The sequence below is a fragment of the Ambystoma mexicanum genome, chromosome 6p, assembly GCF_040938575.1.
Source record: "Ambystoma mexicanum isolate Mex_15411 chromosome 6p, UKY_AmexF1_1, whole genome shotgun sequence".
Classification (NCBI taxonomy): Eukaryota; Metazoa; Chordata; class Amphibia; order Caudata; family Ambystomatidae; genus Ambystoma; species Ambystoma mexicanum.
The window spans coordinates 1,487,690,710-1,487,708,456 of NC_090935.1; the positions used below are offsets into that span (position 1 = coordinate 1,487,690,710).

General features: G+C 45.2%; 1 protein-coding gene across 3 annotated transcripts in view; it reads left to right on the top strand.

Annotated features, from left to right (window-relative positions):
- The window catches only part of LOC138510563 (uncharacterized), a 1,136,503-nt gene that overhangs the window by 1,098,512 nt on the left and 20,244 nt on the right, over positions 1-17,747 (top strand). For all 3 annotated transcript variants that reach the window (XM_069626321.1, XM_069626322.1, XM_069626323.1), the window contains one exon: positions 6,516-6,602. In XM_069626321.1, coding sequence (XP_069482422.1) covers positions 6,516-6,538 — 23 coding nt within the window. In that variant the 3' untranslated portion in view covers positions 6,539-6,602. The remainder of the gene's footprint in view (positions 1-6,515; positions 6,603-17,747) is intronic.

Consider the following 17,747-nt stretch of genomic DNA (forward strand, 5'->3'; position numbering starts at 1 on the left):
ATGTACGTAATTCATGGCTCTTGCATCCCTCGAGGTCTAGAGATACACGTCGCGGGGCGTGAGACCGAGTTGGCCAACTGAGACGTTTGCTTTGCAATAAAACCCTAGCTTTGGGAATACAACCTTGTGTCTGGCGTATCTATCGTGTGTGGTGACTCGCCTTGTTTCCATAGACGTCTGGGTCCCCTATGGGCCCATTTCTTTCTGATCCCGCCCGGCTCCAGCAGGGGGACCAGGCCCCCCCAAGGCCACCCCTATGCCCCGTAGAAAGGAGGCCTTGTCTTTGGTGTTAACCACCACTGGGACTGCATGGGAATGAGGGGGGCTACAGACAGTGGGGATTTAGCGATTAGCATTCCGAGAGGCTGCACTGCAGGAGACCTAGCCAGGATTTGTTTGCTTGCCTTCTATTGTGATTTATGGCCCACAGCCATGAAAGCAGAAATGGCCCGGGAGATGGAGGGCCATTTAGACTTCTAAGGTAGCACACATGCTCAAGCAGACAGTCTACAACTATCTAGCAAGATCCTGTGTTGCTTCTTTTAACTGCAATGTTCATCTTAATAACATTTCAAGCCTCCCCAGTGCAGGATTCTTTTCAAAGTTTAGAAGAGCAGCCGAATGCCTCTGCGGGAAATCCCACCCCCCTAATACCTGTATGCTGGCAGCCTGAAATTGTGCCATGCTTAACACAAGCAGTTGTGACTATTCGAGGTCGAATCTTTGATAAAAAAAAAGGTATCCACTAAGAAAACCCTATCAGATGTATGCCCCAAGAGATGACAATCTCTTGGAGGAGGTCCCAGAAAGAATATGAGAAAGAGAGAAAGAGAACTTGCTGACATCACAAGAAACAAGTGTGACGCACTGGGAAAACTTGCTGAAGAAGAGTATGTATGGACCTTGTAGACACTGATGACGAAGTGAAGAATCGAGTAAGCTTTTATGTGCGAAACGAAGATTGCACATGTGAAAAGCACTGTAGAAAATGCAAATTGTTTGATAACTGTACATATGCAGCAACACAAGCAGATCAAGTAATCATAGAATCTGGCTATATGTAGTGAACAGGCTGCAGGTGAAGCCGCCAGTATATAGAAGCTGGACATCAGTGTCACAATTTTAGTAAACTCATACCCACAAAGAAAGAAGGATCGAAAGCTGTGTCACAGCAAAGAATTAGCTGGGAGCATGGAGGAATCGAGAAGGGCTTTCTGGCTTGATGTCAAGACTGAAGGCAGCCAAGACTGTTTATATATTCTCAAAGGCAGAGAATGTGAGAAGCTCGATCATCCCTTAACAAGGTGCAATGAAAGAACACTATGAGTGCCAAGTTGTATTAATTCAAAATGGGCCAAAATGTGGTCTCCTGTCACGTGATGAAAATAGAATTGGCCACGCAGTTCTAGAACTATGATCAGCGTGTGCCCATACTCCCTTATATTCCTAGAGAAGAGAATACATTGCAAGGCCAAGTTCAAAGACAATCAGCATGGCAGAAGGCATGGGTGATGAGAGATGTTGGGCTAATTGGGTGGGGAGGTGAAGTCAAGTTCACCCTGTGGCACCTGGGGTATGAGCCTACATGCTGCTAATTGAACTAACTGTAAAGGACTGTATAACGAAGGGCCTTATAGTTTGAAAGCCAATGATGTACCTTGTCTCTAATAAATGTTGAGATGACTTGCACTAAGAGTCGGCATGAGTTGTTCACCTGACTGTAGAGATCCAACCACAACCCAATCCCTTATAGAAAGTATACTTAGATATTCCCCTTGAACTAACCACAATCCCCCATAGGTTTTTCTTATTTGCCACATAGTATGACATCACGTATGATGAGTTTTTACAATAAAAGTGTTGTATTTTATTAAATGCTTCGAGAGAATGCTGTGCGACATCCGTTGATGTCCGTTGACAATTGATAATAAAACAGTAATTGAACTTTGCTATCTTCCTGAGTTGGTTTGATTATTTGGTGCAAAGAGTTACTCTGTTTCCCATCCAACTGCATGACATGCTACCAGCCATGGCCCTAAGTTCAAAACCTATCAAGTTGATTTATGTAATTTAAAAGTATGTATTTGTTTGTGGGGATATATATGTTGTTCCCATCATGGTTAATAGGATGGTTAACTGTATCAAACAACAAATGGCAGGTGATGATGGCTGGACACATATGCCTGCAGTAGGTGCATACACCACTGAGGACCCAGAAAAATTACATTTACTTGAACACAAGCCAGCGCAAGCATTTGTAGGCCTTGTGGTCCAGCAGTTTGGGCAGGGCTGCTCACATTGATGTCAGGGAGGCCATGGCTGATTTGCAACCAATGGTATGGAAGCCTGAGGGCTTTTACAAATTATAAATCATAGTATATATTCTGCTGCATAAACTACTTGACTAGAAGTGAAACAATAAGGTTGGTAGTAAGAAAAATGTAATTCTGGAGGGGAGACTGTAGTAAAATCATAACGTGACTTGGTGCGAGGCTTTGAATTAGGCTATTAGGTGTAAGCCAGAAAGACTGCATTGGACCACGGATAGACTAGAGAAAGGATTAAGAGGGACACACATTCTATGGAAGCGTTTGGTTGTTTACCCATCCATTGCCATGTTAATCCCTGTGGTATTCCCACCAACTACCTGCCTCCTCCCTGCTGAAACATACCCCATTGGGTACTCTTTGAGCTAGCTCTGTCACAAGTAACATCAAACTGTGTGCTGTATTGGGCCAGCTTATGGTGTATCTAAGCTTTCTTTTGAGCGTTGAATGACTTAATTGACTCTGTAAATGAGCTCCTGTTGTAATGCAAAATATCTAAAAGCAAACAGATTCAAAATCATTAATTTTAGGAGCGATTTGCACTTTTCTAGACACCTAGAGTGAAGTGAAGATAAAAGGCGATTTTGCTTATGTTTTTACTATTTACTTTTCCAATACTTGGTGGAAACAATTCAAATTGCCTATAGGGGCTCTTTTTTCAAAGAAGTGCAAACAGTAGTGGTCCCCTCCATGCAATTTAGGATTCAAAACAAAATTACCCCAATACTCTTTTTCATCAACCCATTTATACAATGATGTACACATTGTCAGGTTGCTTTATCATGTGACTTGTGCATTTTAAAGCAATCTGTATAGAACTGAGTATTTCTTTGTAATTTCTTATGGTTTATTACAAACCTTTACAAAAGAAATTAGTGAAGTTAGAAAAAGAAACAAAATAAATGGTAAAAGAAAGGGAAAGGGAAAAATCAAATACAGAAACTTACAATCATAATCAACATTTAATGTTCATGGCTTACAATCATTTGTTTAAAAGTATAGAGTTCATAAGATTGGAAAAAAATGTGCCTAAAAATCATCCCTTCCACTTAAAAGTCCTTTTACATACAGAGTAGCAGCTATGTTAAGTGGGGCATAAGTAACATTTAGAATTCTGTTCAAAAAGTGACTTGTGTGCAAAGACTCGGGATTGTATTATTTTAGGTATTTAAAACCAAAGTTCAATACATATTTTTTACCAATTTGAGCTGTGAAGATGTGTGGTTAAGTGCCCATATTTCAGGGTAGGCTCACATTTTGGCTTTACTACTTAACCGAAGTGTGTAATCCTGAGCAAATTCGTAATCTCACAGTATGTTTCCTGCCAACATTAGGTGCGCCTAGAAGTGATTCAGTTTGCAGTATGAGCTATTAAAAAAAGCACCAATCATGGTTTAACAGATGGGCAGAGCAGGGTTCAGGGCCCACCAAGAAGACACACACACACATCATTCTCTGAAAAATATAAGGCCGCCTTTATGGAATGAAATTGTGACATTCAATAGCAAAGCAAAGTAAACACGCCAAACATGTCAATGTCTTCATGGACAATTGCATATTATAAACAGTATGTACCAGACAATCATGTATAGGGGTGGCAGGGGAAGGGTGGCACTCCCTCCTGTCGACATCCAACCAGGAGTATTAACAGGAGGCCGGAAACCCCTCAACCTGCACTATCTATCTCCTAATCCCACTCTTTCCTGCATGCTACCACTCCCACACTCCATCAACTCAACTAAAATATGCTGCAAAATGTCATTTTGTTCAAAACCAAATGTCCTATTCATTGAGGAGGAGGGGGCTGTCTTTCACAACAAGATGGCTGGACCACAAGCTTCTCCTCAGGGCCTGCTGCGAGTGACCACTGTATTCAGGGAGGTATTGTTGAGCGCACACCCTCTTAGATGGAATAAGGATGGGGGACCTCATTGCTCAGCCCAAGCAGAAGAGGTGGCATCATCCTAGATTCTTGACGATTGTTGGTGGGCACCACTACATTTCAATAATTGGTGGTCAAAAAGTGCATCCTAAAAATTCTGTGCCATTTGTTTTGATTGTCGATGCATTTCAGACAATGTCCGTCTTCAGGGCTAGGGCACTATATACATACATGTTAATTTATGGTATTTTGTCCAACACGTCATAATATCCACCAACATATACATCATTTGTGAACATTTGAAGTTGTGGAAAGTACCATGATAAATGGTTATTTACACATCAAAATTATTGCTCCAACGTACCGTGTTTGATTGTAGACAGATAGAGTGAAATTCGAAAAGATAATCAAAAATAAAAGACAAGAAAAAGTGCATCATCCTTGATTCTTCCCATCCAAGCCAAGAAGACATGGTGGGGGTATGGTGGGAGAGGTGGGAGTGGTTGTAAATGGGAATGGTGGTCAGGTGGGGCCGATGGAAGTGGACAGTGGGGTGATAGGTGAAGGTTGAGTGGATAGAATAGAAAGGGTAGTGTATATGGGAAGGGAAGATAGGTAGGTTGATATTGTCACACTATTATGCATTTCTATTGCTCTGTACTGTTTATTTAAAGCTCATTTAAAGCATTATGTTGAAAAATTGTACAAAACAATTGTCTTAGGGCATGATTCATTGGGATTAATCTATCTGACTCTTACTAAGGTTTCTGTAGTATACAGCTCTCATTTTTCTTGCCTTGGTAATAGTTTACCTTATGGAGATGGGCGAGTGTATGGACGATCAAGTGAGTGAACCTGGGCAAATCACTTTATGTGAGCAAAACCTGGTGAGGTGAACAGGCTGTTTCCAGCCAGTCATACCCCTAAACATGCAGCTCCAATAGCAGACAAAGACAACTTTTAAAACATGTAACATTAGTTGCACTTGTGACATCCATTAACTGTTCCCACCATAGGTTCCACAGCCATGACCCACCTACGCAGGATCATCTGTCAGCCTTGCCCAAGGATCCCTTTGCCTTCAATCTGCCACAGAGTGCAATCAACTTTATCATACATTCAAGTAGTCTTGCGGGTAAATGTGTCAACCCTGCTACTTGCAACCTGGGTTTCAATTCAGGCTTGTGCACCTTATAAATCAGTCTGAACAGACTAAGGGTCTCATCACAGGTTGGGCGGTATCCCAGCGGTAATTGCGCTGGAATACTTTCCAACGCAATTAGCATTACCGCTACTCAATCCGGCGCAATTCGTGCCGGATCACAAGTAGTAGTAAGTTCGTAAAACCCCCTTTCCCTTTGGGTCCATTGGACCCAGTGGGGATGGGTGGTGAAATAACTGCCAGTGCAAATACCGCTGGCGGTAGTATCACCGAAAATGCCCATACTGCCAGCGCATTCACCTCCAGCTCAGAGCTGTAGGTGAATGCATTGAGGTAGGGTCATACTCGGGACTGGACGTAACGGTTAATGTGGCAGTAATAGCATTACCGCTCTATTTTCCCACTCTGCCCAACTCCTGATGAGATCCCAAACCAGTTTAAGGGTGCAAATTGATTTTTTCAGATCCTGGAAGACATCTTTTGCTAGATCGCGGATCTGAGAAATCTGGTTTAACAGAAGAACTTTCTTAGGCTACTCCTATGGTAGTTGGGCCGCCCTGGTCACAAACCTGACCCAACCAGATAAACATTCCTGTACCCTGACCTGCTTCTGATACGTGTTGCTGGTTTGGTTACTTTACTAACATGTCTGGCATGCTTAATGGAATTACTTTCCATGCAGATATGATTGCTGGGAGTTTCCAAAACCACCATGGTGCAAATATACTTTCTTGTGGCCATGTGGTTGAGGAGCAGTATGCAAGAAGCCTGGATTCTGACAGTGTAGTCCTGAGCTGGTCCTTTTCCCATTGGTGATTACAACCAGTGTTGTGGTTTCCTGTTTCTCTAATTCTATAGTAGTGTTTTATTGAAGTGGTCATTTTAATTGTCTCAGGTACACCATTTAATGTATGAAGGGGTGGGTGTACATGAAATGATACACTGGAAAGTTAATTGGGGCCACTGTTTTCACTGCACAGTCCAAGTTGCAGTAACCCTCTTTTTTTGGATGGCACCACACTGCCTGTTATTACTGTTTATTCCCTCATTATTCACACTGCCATTTACACAATGAGCTCAACAATGCAATAATCTGTTTGTGAATAACCTTAAACATTTGTCTTTTGATATTGGACACTTGCAGGCCAAAATATGAGCAACTTTTGAAACCAGCTAAACGGATAAGACCTGTATGCTAGAGGAAGACATTCATTCACCTTTTGAGACACAGGTAGGCTAAACTGTAAATGCTCAAAATCCCAATCTTATTTCGTAAACATTTTTCTGCAATACATTGTGATACTATGTGTGCATTGCTAAGCTATTTTTCCCATTTGCTGAACATCACCAAACATTTTAATCATAGGACTCCATTGATATTATCTGAGGTAAATATGTTTTGCGGTCACATTTAGCAGTGGACAAACTCCTGTCAACAACTCACATTCACAATTCACGTTCTTACCCACTGACATTGGCTTTGATTTTCAAAATTGGCATTGCTCTTTCGTTAGTGGGAGTAATATATCAAAGTCTAATGAAACTATCAAATATGTTTTTTATTACCATCTATTTAAATTATGTCAGTTATCTGTCACTGTGAGTGTGTATTTGTATTTTATTTGTGTTTTATTAAGCGCCTTAAGCCAAAGCGCTGTACATAGAATAACAATGAATAAACAATAAAATCCAGGGAACAATCACTCAAGGATGTTGATGCAGATGTGATTTCAGAGAAAGACAGAAACGGGAATAAATAGAAATAGAACGGAGAGATAGTGGAAGAGCATTGCAGTGAAGGGGACCAAGAAGTTCAAAGGAGTGAAAATGAAACTGAGTACAAGGGGGACGCTGAGCCTGTAGTAAACATTGAGAAGAGGAGAGAAGGGAGCAAGAAGGAATATAGAAGGATAGTAGTGCAGTCATTTTCTATTATTAACATTTTATTGGTTGCACTTCAAAGTCAATTCAGTGAAATAACCATTTACATTTAAAACACAACATCCACATCAATCTTCAAAACCTCATAGACATAAATCTCAGTACAACAGAACAAAAATAAGAACGTCACCCAGTAGCATTATCCTTGCAATATTCACTACCAAGAACAAATGCTTACACATCTAGGTTATTCCATAATCCCAAGTTACTCTACTAAGATTCTTATGAACTCAAGAGCAGTTAGATCTTCTCCATCAGGATCATTCACTCGTTCCATTAAGCAACAATGAGATCTCGAGGAATTTGAGAATGGCTAAGCATATACTCACTTGTTCTCGGATCAAGAACCATTGCCACCATTCTAAATCCAAAGATGTAACTTGATGGATGCAGTGAACTTGCAAGTACTTAGTGAGCAGATGGGTAAGAGCTGTACAAGCTGTTTCTAAATGGCAAAGTGACTCAGTTTGATCCTGTGAGCCACAAAATTGGCAGTATGCTTGCTCAGACATTATTTGGTGCCTGGCCAGTTTTACTTCCTCAGTAGCAAGTACATTTAATCGCACTCTCATCAGTAAATCCCGGTAACGATGAGAGGGACATTTTAATAGGTATTGTGGTGGTTTGTTTAGTCCTTTTTTCTCCATTTCTAGACATGGGGCCTCATTCCGAGTACGGCGCTAACCAATGGCGCTATTAACGCCTTGGTTGACGCCGTACCCGGACCGGCAGCGCCTTGGTGGATGGCGGAATTACCGCCTCATTCCAAGGTTGGCGGGGCGGTAATTCCCCAATCCCCATTTACCCTTCCCCATTCCCATTCATGCCCCATAGGGCATAATGGGAGTGGGGAAGGCGTCAATTACGCCACCGTAAATTACGGTGGCGTAATTTACATCAAGGTCCCTTAGCGCCATGGTTTTTAACACCTGCTAAAAGCAGGTGTTAAAACCACCATGGCGCAAAGGGAACTCGGAGTATGGCGGTAAGGGATTACCGCCACCGCTCTCGTTAGCGGTGGCCGCTATCCCTTACCGCCATGCTCGGAATGAGGCCCATGGTCTTACTACGTCTAGATTTCTTTTACGATGGTTTCCATCCAATCATTTTCTTGCAGTTTAATTTTACACTTTGTTGGATTGGACATTAACTCCTCTTTGTCCACCATATTTACGTCTAGGATCTTTTCTGTTTTTTCAACCCAATGTTCATTAGCACAGCAAATGAAAGGTGGAGTTGCAATACTAATAACCAGCAATGTGGCTTTCCAACTGTTTAGAGAAGTGAAAGATTTGGGCAGATGTTGGGTTATTTTTTTTATTTATTATTAAAATATTTATTGTAGTGCAATAAGATAGCTGGGAGCAAGGGTATATAGAGATTTGTAGACAAGAAACAGAAAATTAAATATAATTTGAGAATGGAAAAGCAGCCAACCAACTTTTACAAGGGAGGAAGTGATAGAATCCCTCCACAGGAGAAGAGACAGAGACGAAAAGGGGAATTAAAGACTGATTTAAGGGAGCAAGACAGGAGTTAGGAAGTCCAAACAGAGCAGACGAACAGTAAAAGAGCTGAGACAAAATTAGAGAAGAAATTTAGAAATGGACGCGCTTTGCAAATATTATAGAGATGAAAGCGACAGGAACGGGAGGTCAATGAAATGTGATGGGAGAAGGAATGATTTGTGTCGAAGTAAAGACCAAAATTACGGGCCATAGGTGAACATCGAAGTTTAGATGGGGAAAGGAGATAAAAGAGGGTGGAAGATGGCGAGAAAAAAACAGTACTTCTGTTAAGACCACCTCAAGCACCTTGTCTGTATGGCATAAGTGGAGAAAGAGACATCCTTATGGAATCTCGGGATATCCAAGATGGTACCAAGTTAGGGCTCTGTGTGTTTCCACATTCAACTCTCTAGTTTATCCCAAGATGGCGCCCAAGAGTCAGGAGAATAAAGACAACGGGCCTCATTACACGTTGTCTGGTAAAAATCGGAATTTAGCGGCATGGCGCTATCAGCGTGTCCGCCCTCACAAGAGGCCGCTAATAGCGTCCCATTACGAGTACGCGGACACGAGCATAGCGCCATGCCGTAAATGACCGTACCGCCCTGCCGTTAAATCCCCCAAAATGCCCCTTAACGGCATCGTCCAACCGTCGATAGCACCTCCGCCCTCCCGCCACCTGTAAATAGCGGTCACCGCTATTACCGGTCACCGTTACAAAGCGGAACCGGAAATTACGCCATCGCACAGGAACGGGAAAGAGCACGGTGGCCATCTTTAAAAACACAATCCATTGCCATCCTCTGCATCCAGGACATATATCCAGGGAACTCCGACCAGGAACCATACCGGATAGCCCGAAGATGCCGAAGGCGCTAAAAATAATTGCTGAACGCCAGTGCAAAGAAAGATTCTCCAATGAGGAGCTTCTGATGCTGACCACCACACTTGCTGCCAATGCAGAAGTAGTGTTCGTGAATGACATGCAGAATGAGGCCCTCCTTAAGAAAAAGGCCATCTGGGCCGAAGTCGCACAAAAAGTCAGTGCGGTGGGCACTACCACCCGGAGTGTAAAGGACTGCGGCAAGAGGTGGGACGACCTCCGGGTCCGTGTGCGGAATATATTAACAGTGAACTGCAACATGGCAATGGGCACAGGAGGTGGTGCAGAGTCCCCATTGAAGCTGAAGGAGTGGGAGGAGATATGTGCCTCCACGATTGGGGTCGAATCGATCGAAGGGGTCGGAGATATGGAGCATGGCGTGCCCATGACATCGGATGGAGGTGAGTGAATACACCAAACAATGCGCAGTGAAGGGTGAGGGGTTCCCCAATCATGTGTCCATATGAATGCCGTGGATCCAGCCACAAACAGACATGCATGCATCACCACATACCTGTCCAAGACAGGGCCACTCATGCACGAGCCAGCCAACATCCCCATTAATTGCCTCCACACTGAAGAGCCCCAAATGCATTGGACGGCATGACGTATGCATCCTGCATAAATCAGGTTGACCCATAGATGATGATTTACCCCTTTTCTCACCCCTGCAGGTTCACACACGGATACTGAGGAGGCACGCACCTCAACACCTGCTCCCGCACCCAGGAAAAAGGCCAGAAGGGATGCCACGGGGGACACCATCACATCCTCTAGGGGTCCCGGGAGGAGTGACTTGGTTCAAAGGGAGAAAGGCAACAGGAGCAGCAGTTCCACACAGCCAGAGGCCATGCCTGCTGCCGTCGTGGCACCCACAGGAGTGTGCCTCCCAGCTAGTGAGGGCAGCATTGGGGAAGTGCACTCTGCTGCCACCAGCTCAATGGGTGAGGCAGCAGCCACTGCCCCAGGTTCGGATGCGGAGGTAGAACCTGCCATTGAGGATCTGAGTCACAGCCCCATACCGACACGCACATCACTGTCAAGCCCGATGTTCTCACCAGGTCCGTTTAGCCAAGGTGGAACACCCACCCACACACATGATGTGTCATGGGGCACACAGGTATCCACACCTGATGACAGTGCAATGGATCCAGGCGCATCAGCCATACCACCGGCAGCCGACATGCAACATGGGCTCTCAGCTGTGATACTGTAACGCTCACCTGATTCTCGCAGAGGCGCCGGTCTTGACTGGGCGACTACCGTATCTTCAAAGGTGATGTGTAGCACCCGGTTGGCTCTTTGGGCTGGACCTCTGTGCACTGTATGCCTGACGTGTAGAGTAAGATGTCTGCAGATAGAAAATATGGGGTTAATGAACTGGGGTTATTGGGGTGTCCCTATCTCTTTCCTCTTCTCCTCTCCTGTAGACCCCCAAAGGTTAACGCTCTCACCTTAGGTAAGTGAATGCCGAGCTCTCCATCTGCCTCGGGGCAGGGTGCTGTAACCAGTTTCTTCACTGGATAGGTAGCGCAGGCCTCTTGACTTCAGAGGACTGCTGTCCGTCGTTTACTGCACGAACGGTAAGTTTCGAGTCATTCAAATGTCTTTAAAGTCTTTAGTAATGATGTCTCTTGTTTTGCAGGGTTCCGGCGATGGCGGATGACGGGCTGAAGTGAGTTGAAGATGGAGCCCGTGTGATGAATAGAAGCGCCTGGAAGCACGTAAGTAAGCGCTTGTTGCCTGCTTCACTATGCGCTCTAACTGTCTTTTTATTTTGCAGGTACGAGTTCGGAGCGGCTGCAGGGTGCCGGAATACCCACTGGATTAGATGTGGAAAGGAGTAATGGCACGTGAGTATTAAAGTTCCCCAATGTCTTTAAACGCACCTTGTTTTGTCTTTCAGATGCGGGATGCAGCGCCGAAGGCCTCCGGAGCGTGCGAAGAGTTGGTAAACTTTTGTCTTTCAGATGCCGGAATGCTAACCTGTTCTTTCTTGTCTTTATAGGTGTTGCTGAAGACTGGATTCAGGATGGTAAGCCTTTGCCTTTCAGATGCCGGAATGCTAACCTGTTCTTTCTTGTCTTTATAGGTGTTGCTGAAGACTGGATTCAGGATGGTAAGCCTTTTTCCTTAGGCCCAGGACCGGATGCAGAAGACACGATGAGCGTTCTGCTGCAGAGGTTGCAGAATAACGCAAAGCAAGATTAATCCACCGGGTGTGGTTTAAATAGCCTCCTGTAGTGCTTAGATGTCTCCTTCCACAGCCACGCCTAAGTAAGAAAAGAGTTCCTGGTAAGAAAAGAGTTCCTGCCTTCCAGAAGAGTTCCAGTGTTCTGAATCTAGGGAGTGGCTCCAGCCCCACCCAACAGGAAAAGTAGTTCCAAACAGAAGAGGATCAGAGGCTCAACTGGCAGGCAAGTAAGCAGCATGGTCTGCTGAAGGTAAGTCCACCCAAGCATTATGAGCCCGGCGCTTCCAGCGCTGGGACTGGGCATATTTATGAGCCTGGTGCCACTGGCGCCAGGACTGGGTCCAAAAGGTCCCAATTGGGACTGGTTGGCACTCGGAACCTGGGTTATGGATCTGCTTCCAAGGGAGTTGGGAAAACCCTGACCTTTTGGAAGCAGAGATCATGACAGTACCCCCCTCAAGGCCCCTCCCAAACCGGGCTTCTCCGGGGGTTTTGGCTTGTCAGGAAATGTTCGGTGAAATCTTTTGATTAGGCGAGGAGCGTGGACATATTCAGCAGGTTCCCAGGATCTCTCTTGGGGGCCGTAGCCTTTCCAGTCAATTAGGTAGAATAGTTTAGATTTGGAGATCTTGGAGTCCAGAATGCTTTTGACTTCAAACTCGAGTTCTCCATCCACTAGGATAGGTTTTGGAGATTTGGTTAGTCGGGTTTGAGGTTGCACGGGTTTTAATAGAGAGACGTGGAAGACCGGATGTATCTTCATGTGCGGGGGCAAGTCCAACTTGACCGCTACTGGGTTTACTATGGTAGTGATGGAATAGGGACCAAGGTATCTTGGGTTGAATGTGCGTGGCCCCTTTAGAGATAGATATTTGGTGGATAACCAGACTTGATCCCCTACTTGATAGTGAGGGGCTTCCTTCCGATGTTGATCTGCTCCTTTCTTGTATTGTTCTTTAGCCCTTTGAAGGTGAGAAACAGCTTCCTTAAAGGCTTGGGTGATTGTAGAATGCAGGTAGTCTACTGCTGGTGTTTCAAGATCTTGGAGGGGATCCAACTCCGAGGTTCGAGGGTGACTGCCGTACAAAAGAAAAAACGGGGTTTTCCCAGTTCCCGAATGGACAGAGTTATTGTAGGCATACTCGGCTATCCAAAGGATATCTTTCCAAGTTTTTTCAGTTTGTTGCAGCATGCAGCGTAAATACTGTTCCAGAGTTTGATTGGTCCTCTCGGTTTGTCCATCGGTCTGAGGGTGGTGACTGGTCGATAGTCTCACATCAATTTGAGCCGACCGACAGCAACTTCGCCAAAAATGAGAAATAAATTGACTACCTCGATCTGAAATTAGAACCGAAGGAAAACCGTGCAGTCGGACGATGTTTTCGAGAAATTCTCGGGCCAGAGTTGCTGCTGTTGGCAAGCCTTTGAGCGGAATGAAATGCGCCATCTTGGAGAATAAGTCCACGATTACTAGAATCGTATTGTATCCGGAGCATGGAGGTAGATTGGTGATGAAGTCCATAGAAAGCGTATGCCAAGGGCGAGGTGGGATGTCAATAGGGCGTAAGAGGCCTGCTGGTCTTTCCTTTTGACTCTTGTTTTGGGCGCATACTCCACTGGACATTATAAAGTCTCTGATATCTTTTTTCCAAGACGGCCACCAGAAGTAGCGCTTGATCTTTTTTGAGGTCTTGGCTATACCGGGATGACCTTCCATTAAAGAGTCGTGATAACAAGAGATTACTTTTTTCTGTAAATCTGTGCTGGGTAGGTATAATCGTTCTTGGAAATACAATAAGTTGTCCTTTACTGCAAAGTCCTTTCCCTGCAGATGCCAATTCTGTATGTCTGCTGGAGTTACAAGTTGCCGGGCTTTATCCTTAACTTCCTCTATGGATTCTGTGGCGATTACACCCAGAATTCTTTGTTCGGGAATGATTGGTACAGGTTTAGGGTTGACCAAGTGTTCTTCCACTCCCATCCGAGAAAGGGCATCGGCTTTACCGTTCTTTGTACCAGGTCGATAGGTAATTATGAAGTCAAACTCGGCAAAGAATAATGCCCAACGGAGTTGTCTAGAGGATTGGGCTTTTGCGGTCTTCAAATATTGCAGGTTTCGGTGATCCGTAATCACAGTAACGGTGTGTCGGGCCCCCAGCAGATAATGCCGCCAAGCCTTAAAGGCAGACTTGATAGCCAGAAGTTCCTTGTCAGTAATCGTGTAATTGATTTCAGGAGGCGAGAATTTGCGGGACCAAAATGCCACGGGATGCAACTGATTGGTTACCGGGTCCTTTTGTGATAGAACTGCCCCCATGGCAAGGCTTGAAGCATCAGTTTCCACGATGTAGGGGAGTTCGGGGCGAGGGTGTTTTAAGATTGGTGCAGAGATAAATTTAGTCTTCAAATCCTGGAAAGCTTGTTCCGCCTCGGTAGACCATTCAAAACGTTTGTTTTTCTTTAACAAGGCAGTGATGGGCTGGACTATTCGAGAGAATTCGGGGATAAACCTGCGGTAAAAGTTAGCGAAGCCTAACATGCTTTGCACACCTTTTACGGAGGATGGTGATGGCCATTTGAGAACTGCATCGACCTTGTTTGAATCCATACGCACTCCGCCAGGTGATAATATGAATCCCAAGAATTCAACTTCAGTCACGTTGAAAACACATTTTTCCAACTTAGCAAAATGTTTGTGTTGACGCAATCTTTCGAGGACCATTTTCACGTGTTTCCGATGTTCAGATTCCGATGAAGAATAAACGAGGATGTCGTCAATGTAAACAACAACACATACATCTATGAGCTCTCTGAGGACATCGTTCATAAAATATTGAAAGGCGGCCGGGGCATTGCAAAGTCCGAAGGGCATGACCTGATATTCAAATAGCCCATACTTGGTGCGGAAGGCCGTCTTCCATTCATCGCCCTCTTTTACTCGTACCAAGTGGTAAGCTCCTCTAAGATCCAGCTTTGTATATATGCATGCTTTTCTGACTTGGTCCAGGAGTTCAGGGATCAAAGGTAACGGATATCTATTCTTAACGGTGATCTGGTTCAGGGAGCGATAATCGATACAAGTTCTAAGGTCTCCTTCCTTTTTTGGAACGAAGAACAAAGCTGAAGAAGCAGGGGACTTGGAAGGACGAATAAACCCATTTGCCAGGTATTGATCCAGGTATTGTCGAAGGTGAAGGTTCTCAGGCTCGGTGAGGGCATAAATTCTACTACAAGGAGGAGTAGATCCAGGTATCAGGTCTATCAGGCAGTCATAAGACCTATGAGGAGGTAGAGAGTTAGCCTGATCCTTCCGGAAAACATCTTGGTATTCTAGGTATTCGGGAGGTAACTGGGGAGTCTCTGAAGAAATTGCGGCCAGTGCAACACCAGGTGGAGGGTGACAAGTAGAGACACATTCTGGAAACTGGACCGTTCTTGCTCGCCAATCGATCAGAGGATTGTGTTTCTCTAACCAAGGTATTCCTAGAATAATCTGAAACTGAGGGGCCTTGATCACATCGAACACGATCTTCTCATGGTGTCCATCTTGACTTACTAGCGTCACCTCTTGAGTGGTATGCGTTACTGGCCCGGAGGCTATCTCCGTACCATCCACCGTAGTAATGACGTCCTTTACAGCCTTGGGACAAAGAGTTAGATTCATCCTCAAAACCATTTCATGATCCACATAATTGCCGATGGCACCGCTGTCGACGTAAGCTTCAATTGCATGTAATCGATCCGGATTATCAGGGCTAATGAGGACCATAGGTATCACGAAATGCGAGGTCACGGAACTGGTTTTCACGCTCGGCAAGAGGACCTCTATTCTTGTCGGGCGAGGTCGTTTCCCTGCTCAGAGTTTGTAACTTTGGTAACTGCAGCTCCTACTGCCTTCTTGGCAGGTTTCACCGGACAGTCTCGAAGAAAGTGCCCTGAGTTTCCGCAATATAGGCATAATTGCAACTGTTTCCTCCTTTCCCGCTCCCTTTGTGTTAGAGGACCTTTCAGACCCCCTATTTGCATGGGTTCCCCGGAGTCTACTCCTTTGGAAGGAGTTGGCGGTTTGGAAAATACTCGAGCATCAAACTTGGAACGATCGGCCTTCCTGTTCTGCAGCCTGTGATCTATTTGAACGACCAAGTCTATATAATCCGAAAAGTCTTGTGGGGGATTCACTACTTGGGCTAAAACGTCTTTGAGCTCTCCACGTAGACCTCTATAAAACAGCGTAATCCTTTTGTCCTCAGGCCATTGAGTTTCCACTATTAGTCTATTGAAAGATGCAATATACGCCAAAAGGTCTTGATTACCCTGTCGCAACGAAAGAAGCTCATTGTCCAAGGCCTGCCCCTGTGAATGTCTTGCGAACAGTTTTTCCATACTAAGCTGAAAGGCTTGAAAATCATGGAGAACCGGATCATCTTGATTAACTAGAGGGATCGACCAGTCTGCCGCATTGCCACTAAGGTACGAAAGTACAAAAGCTACTTTTGCTTGATCAGTTGGAAAGGCTGCTGGCCGGCATAAGAAGTGCAACCGGCACTGATTGATAAATACTGCAAACCTCTTTGGGTCACCAGAAAATCGTTCGGGCGGAGCCAGAGGTACATTCCCAGGTAGGTTGATCTGCACTGGATTCATAGAGGATGTTGAAGGAAGATTTGCCCCTGATGCGGGTAACGGGGTCTGTCCGGCTTGTGACTGTAGCACTTGTCTAGCAAGATTGTCTGTTCTCTCCTTGGAAATAATTAGTTCCCTTCTTAGAGCATTAGTTTCCTGACGAGCTGCATGCACTTCTGCCCTTAGTTCCCCAAGTAACCGGGCTAGGGGGTCAGTATCCGAGGTTTCCATAGCGCCTGGGCGAGAGTTTTGCGGTAGGCTTTGCGTTCTGTAACGCTCACCTGATTCTCGCAGAGGCGCCGGTCTTGACTGGGCGACTACCGTATCTTCAAAGGTGATGTGTAGCACCCGGTTGGCTCTTTGGGCTGGACCTCTGTGCACTGTATGCCTGACGTGTAGAGTAAGATGTCTGCAGATAGAAAATATGGGGTTAATGAACTGGGGTTATTGGGGTGTCCCTATCTCTTTCCTCTTCTCCTCTCCTGTAGACCCCCAAAGGTTAACGCTCTCACCTTAGGTAAGTGAATGCCGAGCTCTCCATCTGCCTCGGGGCAGGGTGCTGTAACCAGTTTCTTCACTGGATAGGTAGCGCAGGCCTCTTGACTTCAGAGGACTGCTGTCCGTCGTTTACTGCACGAACGGTAAGTTTCGAGTCATTCAAATGTCTTTAAAGTCTTTAGTAATGATGTCTCTTGTTTTGCAGGGTTCCGGCGATGGCGGATGACGGGCTGAAGTGAGTTGAAGATGGAGCCCGTGTGATAAATAGAAGCGCCTGGAAGCACGTAAGTAAGCGCTTGTTGCCTGCTTCACTATGCGCTCTAACTGTCTTTTTATTTTGCAGGTACGAGTTCGGAGCGGCTGCAGGGTGCCGGAATACCCACTGGATTAGATGTGGAAAGGAGTAATGGCACGTGAGTATTAAAGTTCCCCAATGTCTTTAAACGCACCTTGTTTTGTCTTTCAGATGCGGGATGCAGCGCCGAAGGCCTCCGGAGCGTGCGAAGAGTTGGTAAACTTTTGTCTTTCAGATGCCGGAATGCTAACCTGTTCTTTCTTGTCTTTATAGGTGTTGCTGAAGACTGGATTCAGGATGGTAAGCCTTTGCCTTTCAGATGCCGGAATGCTAACCTGTTCTTTCTTGTCTTTATAGGTGTTGCTGAAGACTGGATTCAGGATGGTAAGCCTTTTTCCTTAGGCCCAGGACCGGATGCAGAAGACACGATGAGC